Source organism: Somniosus microcephalus, chromosome 11, assembly GCF_052327205.1.
Source record: "Somniosus microcephalus isolate GS21.2 chromosome 11, FLI_Smic_1.0, whole genome shotgun sequence".
In the NCBI taxonomy this organism is placed as follows: domain Eukaryota; kingdom Metazoa; phylum Chordata; class Chondrichthyes; order Squaliformes; family Somniosidae; genus Somniosus; species Somniosus microcephalus.
The window spans coordinates 185,002,805-185,022,350 of record NC_140997.1 but is presented as its reverse complement, the minus strand read 5'-3'; the positions used below and the strand labels follow the sequence as shown (position 1 = coordinate 185,022,350).

The 19,546-nt window shown below is 46.0% G+C and overlaps 1 protein-coding gene across 1 annotated transcript in view; it reads right to left on the bottom strand.

The window, feature by feature from the left end:
* Window positions 1-19,546, bottom strand: part of adamts9 (ADAM metallopeptidase with thrombospondin type 1 motif, 9) — a 360,757-nt gene that overhangs the window by 273,872 nt on the left and 67,339 nt on the right. Inside the window, exons 9-11 of the mRNA XM_086001493.1 lie at window positions 17,899-18,045; window positions 17,319-17,460; window positions 16,558-16,662 (exon numbers count right to left, since the gene is read on the bottom strand). Of these exons, the coding sequence (XP_085857619.1) occupies window positions 16,558-16,662; window positions 17,319-17,460; window positions 17,899-18,045 (394 nt within the window). The remainder of the gene's footprint in view (window positions 1-16,557; window positions 16,663-17,318; window positions 17,461-17,898; window positions 18,046-19,546) is intronic.

Genomic DNA, 19,546 nt, shown 5'->3' with positions numbered 1-19,546 from the left:
CTGCTTTCTCCCCATACCCCTTGATCCCTTTAGCCTTAAGAAATAGATCCAACTCCTTCTTGAATATATTTAATGAATTGGCCTCTACTGCCTTCTGTGGTAGAGAATTCCACAGGTTCACCACTCTCTGGGTGAAGAAATTCCTCCTCATTTCTGTCCTAAATGGCCTACCCCTTATCCTTAGACTGTGACCCCTGGTTCTGGACTCCCCGACTATCGGGAACATCCTTCCTGCATCTAGTCTGTCCAGTCCTGTCAGAATTTTATAAGTTTCGATGAGATCCCCTCTCATTCTTCTAAACTCCAGCGAGTACAAGCCCAATCGACCCGATCTCTCCTCATACGTCATTCCTGCCATCCCAGGTATCAGCCTGGTGAATCTTCGCTGAACTCCTTCCATGGCAAGAACATCCTTCCTCAGATAAGGCGACCAAAACAGCACACAATACTCAAGATGTGGTCTCACCAAGGCCCTGTACAACTGCAGCAAGACATCCTTGTTCCTGTACTCAAACCCTCTTGCTACGAATGCCAACATACCATTTGCCTTCTTAACCACCTGCTGCACCTGCATGCTTACCTTCAGCGACTGGTGCACAAGGACACCCAGGTCTCGTTGCACTTCCCCTTCTCCCAATCTATTGCCATTCAGATAATAATCTGCCTTCCTGTTTTTGCCACCAAAGTGGATAACCTCACATTTATCCACGTTATATTGCATCTGCCATGCTTCTGCCCAATCACCCAACCTGTCCAAATCATCCTGGAGTTTCTCGGCATCCTCCTCACAGCACACACGCCCACCCAGCTTTGTGTCGTCTGCAAATTTGGAGATATTACATCTAGCTCCCTTGTCTAGATCATTAATATACATTGTGAATAGCTGGGGTCCAAGGACCGATCCCTGCGGTACCCCACTAGTCACTGCCTGCCACTCGGAAAAAGACCCGTTTATTCCAACTCTTTGCTTTCTGTCTGCCAACCAGTTCTCTATCCAAGTCAATACCTTGCCCCCAATCGCATGTGCCTTAACTTTACACGCTAATCTCTTATGCGGGACCTTATCAAAAGCCTTCTGAAAGTCCAAATACACCACATCCACTGGTTCTCCCTTATCTATTTTACCAGTTACATCCTCAAAAAATTCCAGTAGATTAGTCAAGCACGATTTACCTTTTGTTGACTTTGTCCGATCCTGTCACTGTTTTCCAAGTGCTCTGCTATTACATCTTTTATAATGGACTCTAGCATTTTCCCCACGACCGATGTCAGGCTTACCGCTCTGTAATTCCCCGTTTAATGTGGTAATATATGTTGCGCAAACTTTTCGCGAACCAGTTGCGTGAGATAATCTCTGATCATTAATGTCGGTGGGTTGAAATCGCCGCTGGGCTGAAACGAGCCGAAATGCCGTTACCGCGAGAGCACTGATTGATGTGCTGGAAAGTTCTGGAAAGTTCGCGCGGTGGAGGGAGCAGCGCCGATGGTTGCCCAGTTGATTTATTTTGGGGTTCGCGTGTCACTGGCTGGGGGCAGCAGGTTGCGGACTGGCCGAGAGCTGGAAATGTCAGGATTTGTTCCTGACCCGCTGGGAACAAGTTTGTTTGATGTGGATGTCGGCAGACGGGTGTGAAGCAGACGATCCCAATCACTCAAGCAGCTGTATGTTTTGGGAGTTTTTCTTTCGTCTTGAGTTCTTTTTAATTTCACTTCTTTAGCACTGCATTAAAATTGAGGCTTTTGCTAATTTCAAATTATATTTTTTTTTAAAGTTCATAATTAAATTTTGTAGATGAGCAGTAGTTTTTAGGACGGTACTTAAAATTAATGTAACAAGTAAGAAAGTGAACACAGCTTTAGATAAATTGTCAAACATCACACCAAAGATAGACAGATGGCACAGTAAGTGACAGAACCAGTCAGATGCTGCCCCCAGCTTGTACAAAAGGCTTCATTTGCCTATCATTTCTTAATCCCCTGACCCTTCAGCCTTGGCAAGAACTGCTAATGGGTTCAGATGCTTTTTCAGCCTTTCTAAAGGGTTTCAGAATACCAGCACCCACCCCCCACCCCCAACCAATGTGACACTATTTAATTGTACCCATCCTTTTACATTTCACTTATACAAAAAAAAATTATCCAGCCAGTAGTATCCTCCCTACACTTGATCTAATCTCAAATCAATAAGCTTTAACAATTAACCTGGTAAAATTAGTTACTTCTATTATCATATCCTGAAGATATAATAACCCTGTATAAAACAATTTAACGCATTTGCAAAAACTGAGGAACTCAATATAGCCACAGGACAAAGCCCAAAGGAAAGAGTGAGAAATTTGTTAAGTGAATCTTAACTTTATTGAAAGAATGTGCAATACTACAGTTAAAGTTGAGCAACCTACCGTTCTTCTTCACTCATTATCCAGCAAATAGCACGCATAATTCTTGCAAAGTACTTACTTTAAAGAGAGCAGAGGACCTGCTTATTTGAAATTCAAGGGAGTGGGGAGGAAGGAGAATGGAAGATGTATTGGGCTAGCACATTATCCTTTCAGCTTTGGAATATGATTTGAATTTAGTCCAAACTGATTGGATGAAAGTCTCTCTCTCTTGGTTTAGTATCCAAGTGGAATGAGAGGAATTTTCTAGATTCCCCCCCCCACTAATTGGCCTGGTTTTATCTGTTTATTCACCTTTTTCAGGAGACTACATGGCTCCAGGTTGGTAGGGAGTGTCTGTGTTGTGCTGCATAGGGAACTGTACAGGACATGCTGGATGGCCCAGCTGGTCTTTTCATGTCTGACATTTTCATATGTTCGGACGAGTTCAGGATAGTCCTAAACCAGTTCCTCTTTGACGCAAATACATAAAACATAAACTGGCACAAAGTTGACAAAGTCATGAGAGATTCAGTGAGTGTGGCTAGTGCAGGAAACTGAAATGCCACGTTAGTACACTAGAGGGTGCTCTTCTCTCATGGGAGTTATGACACTTAAAAAGCATAAAATGTGTTTTGATCTCCAACAAGCCATGCTATATCTGGCCTGGGAATGCTCAATGCTGCTAGGGGATGCCAAGAGTAAAGAAGTACTCAATTTCCCACCACAAATGTCCCTCATGTTTACAAGCACAGAATACATTTTTTTTAAATCAAGGCAGAAGCTAACGTGACTGCCAAATTGTATTTTTGGTTCAAAGAGTAATGCTTGGTGCAAGTACAAGGATTACTCCAGGTAATTAACACACTACTGTCCTCTAAACCAATATGGACACTTTTTTAGTTCTATTTACATATCAACAGAGTTCTGTTTCGGATTCACACAGAGCAGAACTGATTCATGGAATTCGAAGTTCCCAGCACAAAGAAATTCAGCTAAAATCTAAAGGGGGAGAAATTCCCCTCGAGGGCCATTTGGGGCACTAAGTCATAAATGTTTGAAAAGTTAGTGCCAGGCACTAACCTTTCCAAACATTTGAGAAGTTCCCATTTTTTGCTCCAAAAGGGAAGTGGACGCTAAATCAAGCACTCCGCTTACCTCTTGGAGTGTAAGAGGTGGGGAATGTCCCGATCCGGGGCGATGTGCTCAGCAGTATCACATGTGGCGCTGCCACGTTACAGGGGCTCTTCCTTCAATTAAAGGGACGGGCTCCTCGCTGTGAGCTCTGCATTTTTTTTGGCATCTGCTGGAGTGCGGGAGTGCTGCGCGATCAGCCTGCATCCAGCGCTCGAGCGGTCGGCCTCACGATTTGCGACCCCTGCAGCAGTCGGTAACATCGCCTGGCGCTGCTGCGGAGCACGAGGAGGAACTTTTCTCCCAAGGCGCTACCGGGGCACTGCGCCCGGAGATGACATCATGATCTCCGGACGCAGAAGATCGGGGCAATACCCGGTAGCACCGCTGCTAACCTTCCACGGGAGGGGGCGCCGAAAAGCCATTTGCGCCCCGTTAGCGTGGAGGCGCTAACGATGGGAATTTTGCCTCCAAAGTATTTGTCCTCATGGTAAATGAGGTAGAGCTATCAAGTCTATAGCATACTACGCTTTTATTCTTAAAAGATGAAACTGTGCCTCAGCTCCCTCATTAATTCACTCTTAGCCTCATCAATATTGGCCTTGGCTCAATGGTAGCTCTCTCACTTCTGAGTCAAAAGGTTGTGGGTTTGAAGCTCCACTCCAGAAACCTGAGTATATAATCCAGGCTGACACTTCTGTGCAGTATTGAGGGAGTGCTGCATTGTCAGGGGATCTGTCATTTGGATGAGATGTTAAATGGTGGTTCCGTCTGTGCTTTCAGATGGGTGTGAAAGATCCATGGCACTATTCACACAACAGCAGGGGAGAGCTCCCTGGTGTCCTGGCCAATATTTATCATGCAACATAATGGGCTGGATTTTCATTCAGCAGTCGGGAAGGAGGCGGGACTACAACTTTCGGGTTTTAGTCCCGCCTCTATCGGCGTCAGGCCAATCCACGCGAGTTTCCCTTGCTTGACCTTGTTGAGCCCGCCCAGCGGGCTCAGCAGGCCAATTAAGGGCCACCCGGCAACAGGTGACGTCACAGACTGAAATTTCATCTGTCAAGAGGTGTTGACAGATGAAATATCAGCGTTTCACAGATATTTGAAGCTGTCAAACACTGACAGTCTGACTTCTAACCCGAGTCCTTCTACGCAGACTCAGTTAGAACTCACACTGGCACTGAAAGCTGAAGGCTGTCACTTTTGACACCTCGCGGCCATTCTGCTTTCAGTGCCGGCTGAGTGATGGACTCCCGACGCCTAGAGGAAGAAAGGCTGTTAAGGTAAGTACAGGTAATTTAAACTTCTTTACACACTTTAGACACACCAAACATACTTACCTTTGCACTCATGCACCCATCACTCACCTGAACACCGACATCTCGACCCCTCCAAGTCCTTCAACCCAACAGCCCGCCTGCTCTAACCTGGCGTGGTTTGGAGCCGTCGGGAATCCCACACGACACCCCTCAAAATAGGGATTAGGCTAAAAACTGCCTGTTAACTACCTGTTAACAGGCAGTTCATTGGCACTAATCCCTTCCCGCCTCGGGTCGGCGAGTCCCAGTGCGGGGCGGGTACCCGCCTCCTTTGAAACTTACGTGGAGGTGGGTTTTGGGTGGGATGCTGTCAGGACCCCCGAATTCGGGATTTTAGCCCTCCGCACGCCTAAAAGCCCGCCTCACGGCACACTTAAAATCGACCCCAATATGTTCATGTGTATAATATGTGTGTGTGTATATGTGTGTGCGTGGTTTTTATATACACCCACACAGACACACCATCAAAAACAAATCATCTGGTAATTTATCTCACATTTCATTGCTGTTTGTGGGACATTGCTACATGCAAAATGGTTGTTGTGTTTCCCTACATAACAACAGTGACTACATTTCAGAAGTACTTCATTGGTTGTGAAGTGCTTTGGGACATCCTGAGGTGCTATATAAATGCAAGTCTTTCTTTCTAACTCAAGATGAATAGTTATTGGGCCCTGATGGTATGTACTCTGGACTATTGAAAGTAGCCAGAGAGGAAATAGCAGAAGCCCTCGCCACAATTTTCCTTATGCGAAAATTGTGCTATAGAACTTGAGAGCAGCCAATGGTTCAAGAAGGGAGAGAAGGATAAACCAACTATAGACCAGTGAGTCTAACATCAGTTGTACACAAACTTTTAGAATTCATATGTCAAGGTAAAATTAGTGATTATTGAGAAATGCATGGGGTAATCAATAACAACCAACACAGCTTTGTTAAACGCAAGTCATATTGACTGTTTTGCAGAAGTAACCAAATGGAGAGAAGTAATCAAACGGATAGCTAAAGGAAATGCAGTGTATATGGCTTTTCAGAAGGCATTCGATAAGGTATCTCGCAATAGTCTTGTTAGAAAAATTCCAATGTATGGTATAAGAAATGATGTGCCAGTATGGATAGATAAGCTGGTTGACAAACAGGAAGCAACGGGTTCTGTAAATGGCATTTCTCAGACCGGGGAAGGGTTGAAAAGAGCATACCCCCAAGGGTCAGTGCTCGGTTGACTTTTGTTCTCAGTATATATAGATGAATTGGTAAACTATCCCTCCTTGTCCTTCTTGACGTGTCTGCAGCCTTTGACACGGTTGACCACTCCATCCTTCTCCAACACCTCGCCACCGTCATCCAGCTGGGTGGGAGTGCACTTGCCTGGTTCCATTCTTACCTACCTAATCGTAGTCAGAGAATCACCTGCAACAGCTTCTCTTCCCACTCCTGCACTGTTACCTCTGGTGTCCCTCAAGGATCTATCCTTGGCTCCCTCCTATTTCTCATCTACATGCTGCCCCTTGGCGACATCATTCGAAAACACTGTTAGTTTCTACATGTACGCTGACGACACCCAGCTCTACCTCACTACCACTTCTCTTGACCCCTCCACGGTCTCTAAATTGTTAGACTGTTTGTCCGACATCCAGTTCTGGATGAGCAGAAATTTTCTCCAAATAAATATTGGGAAAACCGATGCCATTGATATCCGTCCCCGCCACAAGCTCCGTTCCCTAGCCACTGACTCCATCCCTCTCCCTAACATCTGTCTAAGGCTGAACCACACTGTTTGCAACCTTAGTGTCATATTTGACCCTAAGGCTGAACCACACTGTTCGCAACTTTAGTGTCATATTTGACCCTGAAATGAGCTTCCGATCACATATCCGCGGCATTTCCACTTCTGTAACATTGCCCGTCTCCGCCCTTGCCTCAGCTCATCCGCTGCTGAAACCCTCATCCATGCCTTTGTTATCTCCAGACTTGACTATTCCAACACACTACTGGCTAGCCTCCCACATTCTACCCACTTGAGGTCATCCAAAACTTGGCTGCCCGTGTCCTAACTCGTACCAAGTCTTGGTTACCCATCACCCCTGTGCTCGCTGACCTACATTGGCTCCCAGTTCAGCAATGCCTCGATTTCAAAATTCTCATCCTTGTTTTCAAATCCCTCCATGGCCTTGCACTTCCCTATCTCTGTAGTCTCCTCCACCTCCACAACCGCCCCCGAGATATCTGCGCTCCTCTAATTCTGCCCTCTTGAGCATCCCTGATTGTAGTCGCTCAACCATTGGTGGCCGTGCCTTCTGTTGCCTGGGCCCCAAGCTCTGGAACTCCCTGCCTAAACCTCTCCGCCTCGCGACCTCTCTTTCCTCCTTTAAGACACTCCTTAAAACCTACCTCTTTGACCAAGCCTGCCCTAATTTCTCCTTATGTGGTTTGGTGTCAAATTTTTTTTTTGTCTTATAATACTCCTGTGAAGCACCTTGGGACGTTTTACTATGTTAAAGGCACTATACAAGTACAAGTTGTTGTTGTTGTGGACATAGGGAATACAATTTTGAAATTCATTGACAACACAAAAAAAGCAAGTTTGGCAAACAACAAAGATGGCTGTAAAAGATTTCAGGTAGCCACAGACAGGTGGCAGATTCTATTTAATGTGGATAAGTGAGATGTAATACATTTTGGGAGAAATACAAGTAATGGAATTATATCCCAGAACCACTCGCAATACTCCCAGACCCTGAAATCTCCCTTCTCAAAGTCCCCAGATCTGAGAAATTGCCCCAGAGTTCCTTGAACCTCTATAATCCCAGAATCCTGGCACCCTTCTTCAAGTGTTGCCAGACCTTGGGACCCCCCAAAATCTCGCTAGACCTTGAACTCTCAGTACAGTACTTCCAGGTACTGGGCCTCCCAGTGCTCTCAGATCTAGTAAGTCAATGTCCCTGCAAATCATCCCTGTTCTTATTTAACCTGCTTCATCACGAGTAATGCCAAGGGAGACCTGCAAGGATTTTTTTTATATTTGCAAAAATTGTGACTTTTAATTTTCAGAGGTAGGTTACCATCACCAAGAAAAGTGGAGAAAAAACATTTCATGTGTTCTTGCCCTCGTGTCATTGATGCAGTCATTACATAAGTGGGTCCTATTCTTCAAGTCGTCAACCCAAATCTCTGTGAATATTACTTATGCTGTTATTACACAAAATGCTGTTTCAGATCGAGAACTTAATTTCCTTCCCTGTAATGCATTTCCTTCCCTGTAATATATTTCTGAGTAAATGATACATGGGTGCTCTGATCATCACTAATTTGATTGTATGGAGTCAACTCTGTCTGAGGACCTGGATGCTCCTTGAAATGGATATGTTATGTAACTTTCATTCTCAGTGCTGCCGTGTACTGACAACACTGATTCTAATCTCTTCTTGTTATTATTTGTGTTTCATAGGCTTGCAGAGAACTATTTTGTGCTGTGCCAAACATTCCTATGGTTTAGTATGAAAAGTTAGATGTGAGAATTTGGCCTTAAAGTAGTGAATTGAAGGTAATTGCTGTACAGGATTTGCGAAGCTCAGCAGTAATCCTGCATACCAGTTGACATGGTCATGTGATCCCCAAAGGATGTATTTTCTTACAAATTTTGGCTGGCTGGAAGTTTCTATAAGTTGTATTTTGGTTTCAATTATACCATAAATTAATATCAGTAAGCTAGTTTATTTTCCTTAAACACTTTGGGATTTAAAGTAATCAGAAAATTTAAATGTTACATTTTTGTGTATTAAATTTCAATAGATATTACCATTGTTTTAGAGTCATGCATAGAAAACTTTCACAGCCAACAATGGCTAGAATTAACAATAATCATGCAGTTATTTGGTATAGTGGAAGGCTTCTCAATAACTCTTCAAAAGTCACATGTATGCTATTGATTTTGCATCATAGATATAAAGCATCCTTGCAGGGGATAATGCGTGTTATATCCATACTGGCTGGAGTGCCCGGCGGTGCCGAGGCTTTTTCGAGGGCATGTTGTTGTTGGAAGAGAGAGAGCAACTGGGGGGGAAGAGAGAGAACGACTGGGGGGGAAGAGAGAGAGCGACTGGGGGGGAAGAGAGAGAGCGACTGGGGGGGAAGAGAGAGAGCGACTGGGGGGAAGAGAGAGAGCGACTGGGGGGGAAGAGAGAGAGCGACTGGGGGGGACGAGAGAGAGCGACTGGGGGGGGGGGAAGAGAGAGAGCGACGGGGGGGAAGAGAGAGAGCGACTGGGGGGGAAGAGAGAGAGCGACTGGGGGGAAGAGAGAGAGCGACTGGGGGGAAGAGAGAGAGCGACTGGGGGGGAAGAGAGAGAGCGACTGGGGGGAAGAGAGAGAGCGACTGGGGGGGGAAGAGAGAGAGCGACGGGGGGGACGAGAGAGAGCGACTGGGGGGGGGGAAGAGAGAGAGCGACGGGGGGGAAGAGAGAGAGCGACTGGGGGGGAAGAGAGAGAGCGACTGGGGGGGAAGAGAGAGAGCGACAGGGGGGGAAGAGAGAGAGCGACTGGGGGGGGAAGAGAGAGAGCGACTGGGGGGGACGAGAGAGAGCGACTGGGGGGGGAAGAGAGAGAGCGACGGGGGGGAAGAGAGAGAGCGACTGGGGGGGAAGAGAGAGAGCGACTGGGGGGAAGAGAGAGAGCGACTGGGGGGGAAGAGAGAGAGCAACTGGGGGGGAAGAGAGAGCACGACTGGGGGGAAGAGAGAGAGCGACTGGGGGGGAAGAGAGAGAGCGACTGGGGGGGGGAAGAGAGAGAGCGACTGGGGGGGACGAGAGAGAGCGACTGGGGGGGGAAGAGAGAGAGCAACTGGGGGGGAAGAGAGAGAACGACTGGGGGGGAAGAGAGAGAGCGACTGGGGGGGAAGAGAGAGAGCGACTGGGGGGAAGAGAGAGAGCGACTGGGGGGGAAGAGAGAGAGCGACTGGGGGGGGAAGAGAGAGAGCGACTGGGGGGGACGAGAGAGAGCGACTGGGGGGGGGAAGAGAGAGAGCGACGGGGGGAAGAGAGAGAGCGACTGGGGGGAAGAGAGAGAGCGACTGGGGGGAAGAGAGAGAGCGACTGGGGGGAAGAGAGAGAGCGACTGGGGGGAAGAGAGAGAGCGACTGGGGGGGAAGAGAGAGAGCAACTGGGGGGGAAGAGAGAGCACGACTGGGGGGAAGAGAGAGCGCGACTGGGGGGAAGGGGAAGGGGGGAAAGGGGGGAAGGGGAAGGGAGGGGGGGAAGGGGTGGAGGAAGGGGTGGGGGAAGGGGAAGGGGGGCAAGGGGAGGGGGGAAGGGGAATGGGGGAGAGAGAGCGCGTGACTGGGGGGGAAGGGAGGGGGGAGGGGGTAGGGGGAGGGGGAGGGAGGGAGCGGCAGGGGGGGAGGGAGGGGAGGGGGAGGGGGAGGAAGGGGAGGGGAGGGGGGGTAGGAAGGGGAGGGGGGAGGGGGGAGCGGAAGGGGGGGAGGGGGAAGGGGGGGAGGGGGAGGGAGGGGGGGAGAGGGAGAGGGGAGGGGGTGGGGGGGGGAGGGGGGGAGAGGGAGGGGGGCTCTCCCCTCTGCCGGCGATGGCTCCGCTAAGCTCCGTGCCGCCCCACGCACTGACATGCCGAGCGCAGCGCCCCGGTCAGCCCGAGCCCCGCCCTCCCGAGGCCGGGCCAGGCGGCTTGAGACGGCCGATTGCGGCTGGCCGGGCCCGGTTGCCTTGGTAACCCTCCTCCCCTCTCCGCCTCCCGATCTCCGGGACCGGGCCTGAGCGGCTTGAGACGGCCGATTGCGGCTGGCGAGCCCGGTTGCCGGGGTAACCCTCTCCGCTCCCCCTCCCCTCCCGAGCCCCGCCGCCCCCCCCATACCTGCTCGCTTCCCTCTGGCCGCGCTCTGTGTGGAGGTGCGCGTGCGCCGTGCAGCGCGAGCGAGGAGCTTGCAGTGAGCCCAGCCAGCCTTTACCAAGATGGCTGGCCGCTGGTTCAGAATCGGGCCCAGCGGGATGGCCAGTGCGTAGCTCGGGCGTGGCTGGGCAACAGACGCCCTGGCTTCGAGGCCTGCCTGGAAAAACGGTGAAAGGTAGGAAAATTATAGAGGTTAGAAAAAAGATTTACAAATGAATTAACTTTTTTAAAAACAATTTGTGTTTTAAAAGCAACTTTATTTTTTGGTGGAAATGTAGATTTGAAAAGAAACACGCAGAAAGCGGGAAAAAGAAATGAAAAGTGTGGAATCAAGATGGCGGCGACTCACCTCGGTTCAGAACGATAAGGCCCGCCCACACACGCACCGATTGGTCGACCGTCAGGTCACCAAAGCGTAAGATTGGTCAATTGTCCCGTCACTCGACTCTAGGAGGGCCCGCCCGCACGCGCCAGGAACCCGCCCCCGCCACGCAGCGATTGGTCGACCGTCGGGTCGCTCGACCGTACGATTGGTCGACCTCGACGTCACTCAATGCTAATGAGCAGATAATGAGCGGAATTTTGAACGTTTTTTGGATACCGCGGGCGCAATTTTTGTCTGGCCGAAACATAAATACGCTTATGACCGTTCTGGAATCGTAAGCTTTCTTTTGATGTAACGCACGTGTAGGTACGCTCTATAACTTTAGAGTGTATAGCCGGACAGACACACCGAAGGACAGACAGACATATAGACAGACAGACAGATCTATCCGTTTATATATATAGATAGATAGACTAGCTGGAGTGCCCGGCGGTGCCGAGGCTTTTTCGAGGGCATGTTGTTGTTGGAAGAGAGAGAGAGAGAGCGACTGGGGGGGAAGAGAGAGAGCGACTGGGGGGGGGGGGGAAGAGAGAGAGCGACTGGGGGGGAAGAGAGAGAGCGAGGGGGGGTGGGGGGGGGAGGGGAGGGGGGTGGAAGGGGGGGGTGGGGGGAAGGGAGGGGAAGGGGGTGTGGGGGGGAAGGGGGGGTGTGGGGGGGAAGGGGGTGTGGGGGGGAGGGAAGGTGGGGAGGGGTGGGGAGGGGGTGTGTGGAGGGAGGGGGGTGGGGGAGTGTGGGGGGGGAGGGAAGGTGGGTAGGGGTGGGGAGGGGGGAAGGGAAGGGGGTGGGGGGAAGGGAGGGGAAGGAGTGTGGGGGAATGTGGGGGGGAAGGGGGTGTGGGTGGGGGGTGTGGGGGAGGGGAAGGGGGTGGGGGAAGGGGTGTGTGGTGGGGGGAAGGAGGGGTGGGGGGAGGGGGGTGGGGAGGGGAAGGGGGGGTGAGGAGGGGAAGGGGGGGTGAGGAGGGGAAGGGGGGGTGAGGGGGAAGGGTGGGTGTGGGGAGGGGAAGGGGGTGGGGGGGAAGGGAGGGGGGAGATAAACTTAAAGTACAGGAAACTTTGTACTATCCGGCACCCACGGGACCGAGCTGCTGCCTTGCCTCAAAACTGCCGTACTCTCCAGAGTTACTGTTGAGAGATACGGAGATTCTTATCTCCGTATTTGACAACAAACACTGTTGTTTAGTAACAGCTTCTAAACACTCAGGTGTGGCCCTAAAGCTCTGTAGCTAAAGCTGCTGCTATAGCTACAGACCTTGCACAGCTTGACTGTTCAAACAAAGCAAAAAAAACAAACAAAAAGAATAAAAAACGGCTGCTGATTTTTGCCGGTGGCTCCAGATTGCCGGATAGCTCACCTCCGGATAGCACAAAGTTACCTGTACTTATAAAACATTTTTGGTAAATCTTTCTATAACATGCACTTTACAACCTCACCAATCTTTTTATTAAAAAAGGGGTGCTCACCTCTCAGTGTGTTGTATCACAAACAATGGCCGCCGCTTGCTTTTCAGTTGGAAAGATTAGGCCCCGCCCACACAGTCGATTGTCTGTCTCGGTCACCAGGACCCAATTGGGAGCACAGAAGCTCCACCCACTCTATGTTCCTGTACTAAGATGGCCGCGCATGCACTCTGTTACACACTGAATCAAAATGGCGTCGCACTGAAACTTTTTGCCCTCCTTGACAAAGATGGCTGCCGTTAACCTGGGGCTGTCAGCAGAAGAAATTCACTCAGCTGCAAACACAGGATCTTTAGATTATTATTCGGGGCTTGCGACCTACCCCAGTTGCTTATGGAACCTCCCCACCTACTGACCCCGGGAATGGAGCTGAGGCAGCACACCCTCTCCCCTCTGGAAGTGTTGGTCTCTGTCTAGGCCGGGAGCCTGGGAGTGGAGTTGTGCTGCTGGCAGTTGGAGAAGCCTAGGCCCCGGGCCTGGAAAAACGGTGAAAGGTAGGAAAATTATAGAGGTTAGAGAAAAGATTTACAAATTAATTAACTTTTTTTAAAAACAATTTGTGTTTTAAAAGCAACTTTTTTTTTGCTGGAAATGTAGATTTGAAAAGAAACACGCAGAAAATGGGAAAAAGAAATGAAAAGTTTGGAACCAAGATGGCGGCCACTCACCTCATTTCAGAACAATAAGGCCTGCCCACACACCGTCATGTCACCGAAGCATAGAATTGGTCAATCATCCCGTCACTCGACTCTAGGAGTGCCCGCCCGCACGTGCCAGGAACCCGCCCCCGCCACGCAGCGATTGGTCGACCGTCGGGTCGCTCGACCGTACGATTGGTCGACCTTAATGTCACTCTATTGCTAATGAGCGGATAATGAGATGCTAATGAGCGGAATTTTGAACGTTTTTTGGATACCGCGGGCACAATTTTTGTCTCGCCGAAACGTAAATACGCTTATGACCGTTCCGGAATCGTAAGCTTTCTTTTGATGTAATGCACGTGTAGGTACGCTCTATAACTTTAGAGTGTATAGCCGGACAGACACACCGAAGGACAGACAGACAGACAGATAGGCAGATAGACAGACAGTCAGACAGACAGATGTATCCTTTTATATATATAGATAGATAGATAGATACTTTTGTGTTTTACAATTGTGGTGTTGTTGAGCCACATAACTAATTGGCCTTGGAGTTGATGTGGCTCTTAATTCCTGAGATTGTCGATAATAATGGAGGTGTGCTCCACCGCCAGAGTGTTAAAGATTGCAATTAGAAAGACAGCATGGTTGACTAAGCACTGTTGCCTCAGCATGTTGTAGCTCAGAGTTGTGTGATGCAGTTTTGTATCCTTGGATTTGTACATGTTAATCTCATCCTAACCACGTCATAAAAATGAGCCGAATAGAAATCATTGCTATTTTAGCAAGATGGTTGCACAAATGATAATTCTATCCTTTTAAGGTCCCTGTTAAAGCAGAATCCATTAATATTAACTAAGAGCTGTAATAATGATATCCACAATGTTCCAAGGGTCTTAGTTTTAAAAGAGCTGGAGTACAGTTTACAGTGAACAGCAGCAGATTTCACTTGTGGTTTGAGGATGAAAATATTATCATTCCAAAATTTTGCTTTGCCTTTTATTCATTTCAGAGTCCACATACTCATTATGTGGTCTTTCCATTCTGTTGTTGCTATTTTCTCTGCTTATCACCAGACAGAACACTGGGGAGTGGCAGGTGATATTTCTATCAATGAAGTATAGGGATATTTAAAGCAATGTAAGAAGTTAAGGCTAAGAGACCTTTCTCTGGCTCAGTGGATAAATTCAATGGATGTTGTAGTACTAAGACATATAGAACAGGGACTCTTCAGGTTCAATCTTTGGTCTGTGCTGAGCTATTTAACCTCAGTCAGGGTGTTGTCATGGGCACTAAATCTGAGAGAGAAAATCAGCTTGGGTTCACATTACTGGTCAGTGTCCAGTTCTCCCCCTTTTGTAAAGTGCATGTGAATATCAGGTATATACAGGATTGGGCTTCGCTGTGATGCCTCATATGCTTGAGTTATTGGAAGCCATTTGCAAATATAAGTGACACTGTACTCTTCATTTAACATTAAAAGCAGCACAAAAAGCTTGTCAGTTCAACCAGCTAGTGCCATGGGGACCTTTAACTCAAACTCTGCATTGAATATCATCTCGACCTCCAATTTAAGATTGGAGGCGGGGCCAGAATTGTGATCATTTAGTAATCCTTATTTGGACTTGATATGATATGACTGAGTCTTGTAGTCCTATGATGCTCTGTACTATTTCTCTATGATCGACTATAATTAAAAGTAGCTAGGTAACCTTCCCAGTTATCATAATAAACTTTTCCTAAATGGCAACATAAGAATAAAAGCATGCATGAAACAAGACAAAGCCATTTGGCTCTTCAAGCATCCTCCTTCCGCAGACCACATAAAATCTGCCCATCATGGACACTAACCCACCTATTTAATGTCGTAAGGGAACAATCTGCAGCATTTCTTCCTGATCCCAAAGGTAAGCTGTTAAAACTTCAGAATATTTATTTATCCTTGCACCTCTGTGATTTACCCGTGACTTCCAAATTTATTTCCATGAATTTCCATGATATTACAAAACAGGAACAATCATATTCCATGGGGCATTTTGTCACCTCTGTCCATAATCATCCCACTGTCTTCAATCCCATTTCAACTAGATGTTTATCCATCTCTTTTCTGTAAGCATTAATTAACACATTAAATACTTTTCCTGGGAGTCTATTGCACATATGAGCAGAGTCAAGGGTGGGTGGGGGTATTCTAAGTTTTAGTCGTGCTTGAGGCTTATTAATGTTGTGCTTTTCTCTTCTATTCAATGTTAAATATCCTGCTTGTATCTACATTATCTATGCTTCTCAATATTTTAAAAGTGCTGGATCATTATCCTGCTCAATTTTTCATGAATATACATTTAGCTCTGTGAGCCTAGCTTCGTAACTTAGAACCCCAAGTCCCTGAATTATCCTCATTGTCCCTCTCTGAACCTTTTCCAAAGTATCAATGTCCATTTGAAGTTCTTGACAATCATGTCTTAGGATTCTTTATATCCAGCTACTCATGACATTTCCTCTCTCCCCCACCTCCCCAGGGTTTTCTCTCTCACTTATGGCAGCAATGCAAATGTAATTGATGTTAACAATAGGAGAAAAGGAAGTGAACATGGTCAAACGAGAACACCATATGTGGGGTGCAGGACATGGGTAGTTACTTGGATTAGGCTGAAAATCTTAAAAGTGTAAGACATCCTAGTAATTTTTCCCGATCAGTAACCTTACCCACAGTACAGGGAAGGTAATGAACAAAGAATTAAAAACATTTTTTTTTTTAAATGAAGACATGTGTAAGAGAAACTCTTTTATATTTCAATTTCACAAACAAAAGGCAACATGGTACTTCAAAAGCTGCTGAAGAATTTAACATAAAGCAAGACTAAAATGAAGTTAAACAGGAAGTTTAAGTTAGGAAAGTACTAATTATATACTATCCAAGATAATGAATGGGAAAGTGTATCCCAAGCATGTCATTAGAATTGCTCTAAGCCTGTTACTGCTTTACACTTTTATCAGCTGTTGGAGGAGGTACATGTATTTCGAAGGCTGAACATTGGCAATTCAAACCTGATAAGATGTGCCACTCCCAAAGGCAGGCAGATACCGTTCATTGCTAAATCAGTTTTTTATGATTAAACATTCTTTTGAGCCTCCTTAATACTGGCTTAGATCCAAACGTGTGTACGACTGAAGAAGTAAACAATTTGTTTTAACTTGTGAACATAATATCTTGTCACACATTACACTTGTAAAACAGTAGTCATTTAACCATGAACACCAATCTAACTAGCATGAAACTGATTTTCTGTTATTTCTACTTAGACCATGTGTTTTAAAATTTTTTTTTAGAAGCATTTACCTTTCCAAGTTCACACTCCGTCCCGTCTGCCCATGGCATATGCTGAGTTCTACAGCCTCTTTGAACTCCTTCAGTGCTTGTACACCAAAGACGTCTGCATTGTGTCTGTACAGCAAAAAAAAATCCTTCTAAAGTCTGGAATTGACAAAATCTTTATTTTCACAGTACTAAAATGTCCTTTCATTCATTGCTATAAAAAAGCATCTATTTATGACGACCAGAGCGTATCACTATTTAGTACATAATGGTGCTGTTCTCTCAGTAATACAGTGAAACATTTTTTCTTATAACCTTATTTGCTAAATAGCATCATCAATCAGAAAACATTGGGGTAAATTTTCAACTTGCTGTCCGAGCATAAAACAGGCACTGTGGATTGGTCGCTCGTCTTTCATTTCCATTGAATCCACCATGGCAGTTTTACACCCAGGCGACAAGTTGAAAATCTACCCCATTATATTAATAGCTGCCTGACAAAATATAACAAACAGTTGAATGAAACAAAATGAAAACAACAAATTCAATGAAAGTGAACATTTACTTCAATTTAAAATTGTATTTCAATCTATTTCTTTAGTTTATGATCTGATGCGAAGTAGCCTGCATACTTCACAGAAAAACTACAAACTTACAGGTGGATTGGAATGAATACTTTTGATTAATCAAGTCCCAAAAACTTATGGCAAAAATAAAAATGATTGCATTCTAACTATAGCCCATAATTGTCTAGCTTAGTTGTCAGTTATTATTATTGCACTTACCATATAGGGGCACACCTGAGAACCAGATCCAAAAATCAATTCACATTGTTTGTCAACATTATAAATCTGACCAGGGAGTTGATGAGGGAGTGTATATGTTCTTGTCACAGGTTCATCAAGTAAACATTCACCATACCCTGTGCTAAAAGGAAAAAAAAGTAAGAAAAAATAAATCCAAGCATTCAAATTTCCCCACTGCTCTGATATGTAACACAAATCTTCACATAAAAACCTATTTGAAGAAAGTCACAAACCCATTAAAATGAAAATGTAATTTTGACAAATCTAATCATCTTTCAAAATACTTGCTACCATACCGATCAACTTGAAATGTATTGAAAGGGTGAAATTTGGGTAAGCACTTGAGCAGAGAGCAGTTTTGTGTAGAACCTGCAAATCAGCTGATTTTGCCACTTTGTGAGCCTTGCTATAGCTTTTCTCAGTGTTGCTATTTAATATCAGAACATCCCACTTAAATAGGGACAGTTGAGAAGTACGCTTGAAATCATTAAATTCAAATCTATACAGAAACCGATAGCATAGTTCAACTTAGACTTATTATAACAAAATTCTAACATACTCTAAAAAATTAGTAACGTATCTTCTGCTACATTTTGACCACATCCAGGGATTGGTATAGTAGTTCAGTGTAGGGGCCATAACATGTTGCTGATTTTTGCCACCATCTTCTTTGCACTTATTGCTGTCATCATGAGGCATGTTAAACCTAGTTTAAAAAAAAAATTGTTATTCAAGCAAACCAGCTTGGTTCCATTAAAAATTGATTATATAGTCATATTCTGGATGCTTCATGTTTAACGCACATCACACAAAATATTTCTTATGAAATTTGAGATCTATTTATTCTATATATAAAACATAACACATATTGATGCCAACAGTTTTTGTTTATGGAATATAGCCATATTTCTTGTATTAGTGGTTCATAAATCAGATTGCAATATGAACATCTGTGAAGAACAGCACAATTTATAATAAACTGTTCTGCACAGGTTTGCTATGTTATTTTGAATAAGAACAGCAAGGAACTCCATAAGGTAGATTTTCCGATCATTTGTGCCAACATTGTTATCCCCATATGTGGCCATTTACCTATTAAGCATCTGCATCCTATTAAATTTACCCATCACCCCTTTGGTCTGCTTACACACAATTTCCTGCCCTGCTCTGGCATGCTCCCACTGCCATGAGCATCCCTGATTATAATCGCTCAACCATTGGCGGCTGTGCCTTCTGTTGCCTAGGCCCCAAGCTCCAGAATTCCCTCCCTAAATCTCTCCGCCTCACTACCTCTCTTTCCTCCTTTAAGACACTCCTTAAAACCTACTTCTTTGACCAAGCTTTTGGTCACCTGCCCTAATTTCTCCTTATGTGACTCGGTGTCAAATTTTTTGTCTTATAATACTCCTGCGAAGCGTCTTGGGACGTTTTACTACGTTTAAAGGCGCTATATAAATACAAGTTGTTGTTGTTGTTGCCAGACCCAAAATGGGCCCGAAGCTTGGCCAAACTATGTAAACGAAGCCGATACCACAATATCAGGCAGAGTCAACAGGCTAAGAGTTGGGTGGGTACAAATGACGGCCATCTAACGAACGCCTGATTGGAGTGTAATCAGAAAATCTATCCCCGTGAGTATATACAACTTTGAAGAAATAAACTGATATGCCATTGCCCTTCAAGAACCATCTAATCTCAACTTGGGTATTGTTTAACAATCCATGTCACAGTCACATACGCTCATTGTGAAGAGCCCAATTAGACCCAGGTATTTTGATGCCAGCCGCATTAAAAAAAATTATGTAGACACAACAGGGTGTTTTTCGATTCAGGTGAACATTGGGTGAGCAGTATGTGGGTTGATCGCCAATGGGAGACGCGATTGACTTTGTGATAAGACCTCGATATAATAAAATCTGAAATCTGCCAACACTAAATGAGCAATTACAGAAAGCTCATCGATCCGGGAAATCTTGCAGATTCTCCGTAGAGCCAAGCCGGCAGGGACACCTTTGCGGTTGGGGCAGTGGGGGCACAGAGGGTCCTGCAGCAGGTGGGATGAATTTTGTGGGGCCAAGAGAAGCATTCATGCTCTCCTGCCCAGTTGAAGATCAAAATTGCATCAGGGTCCTAAATACATCATAGAACATTGATTTAAATAAATGAATGAGGATCCTGGCTGTTTTGGGCAGGTGCATTAGCTGTCT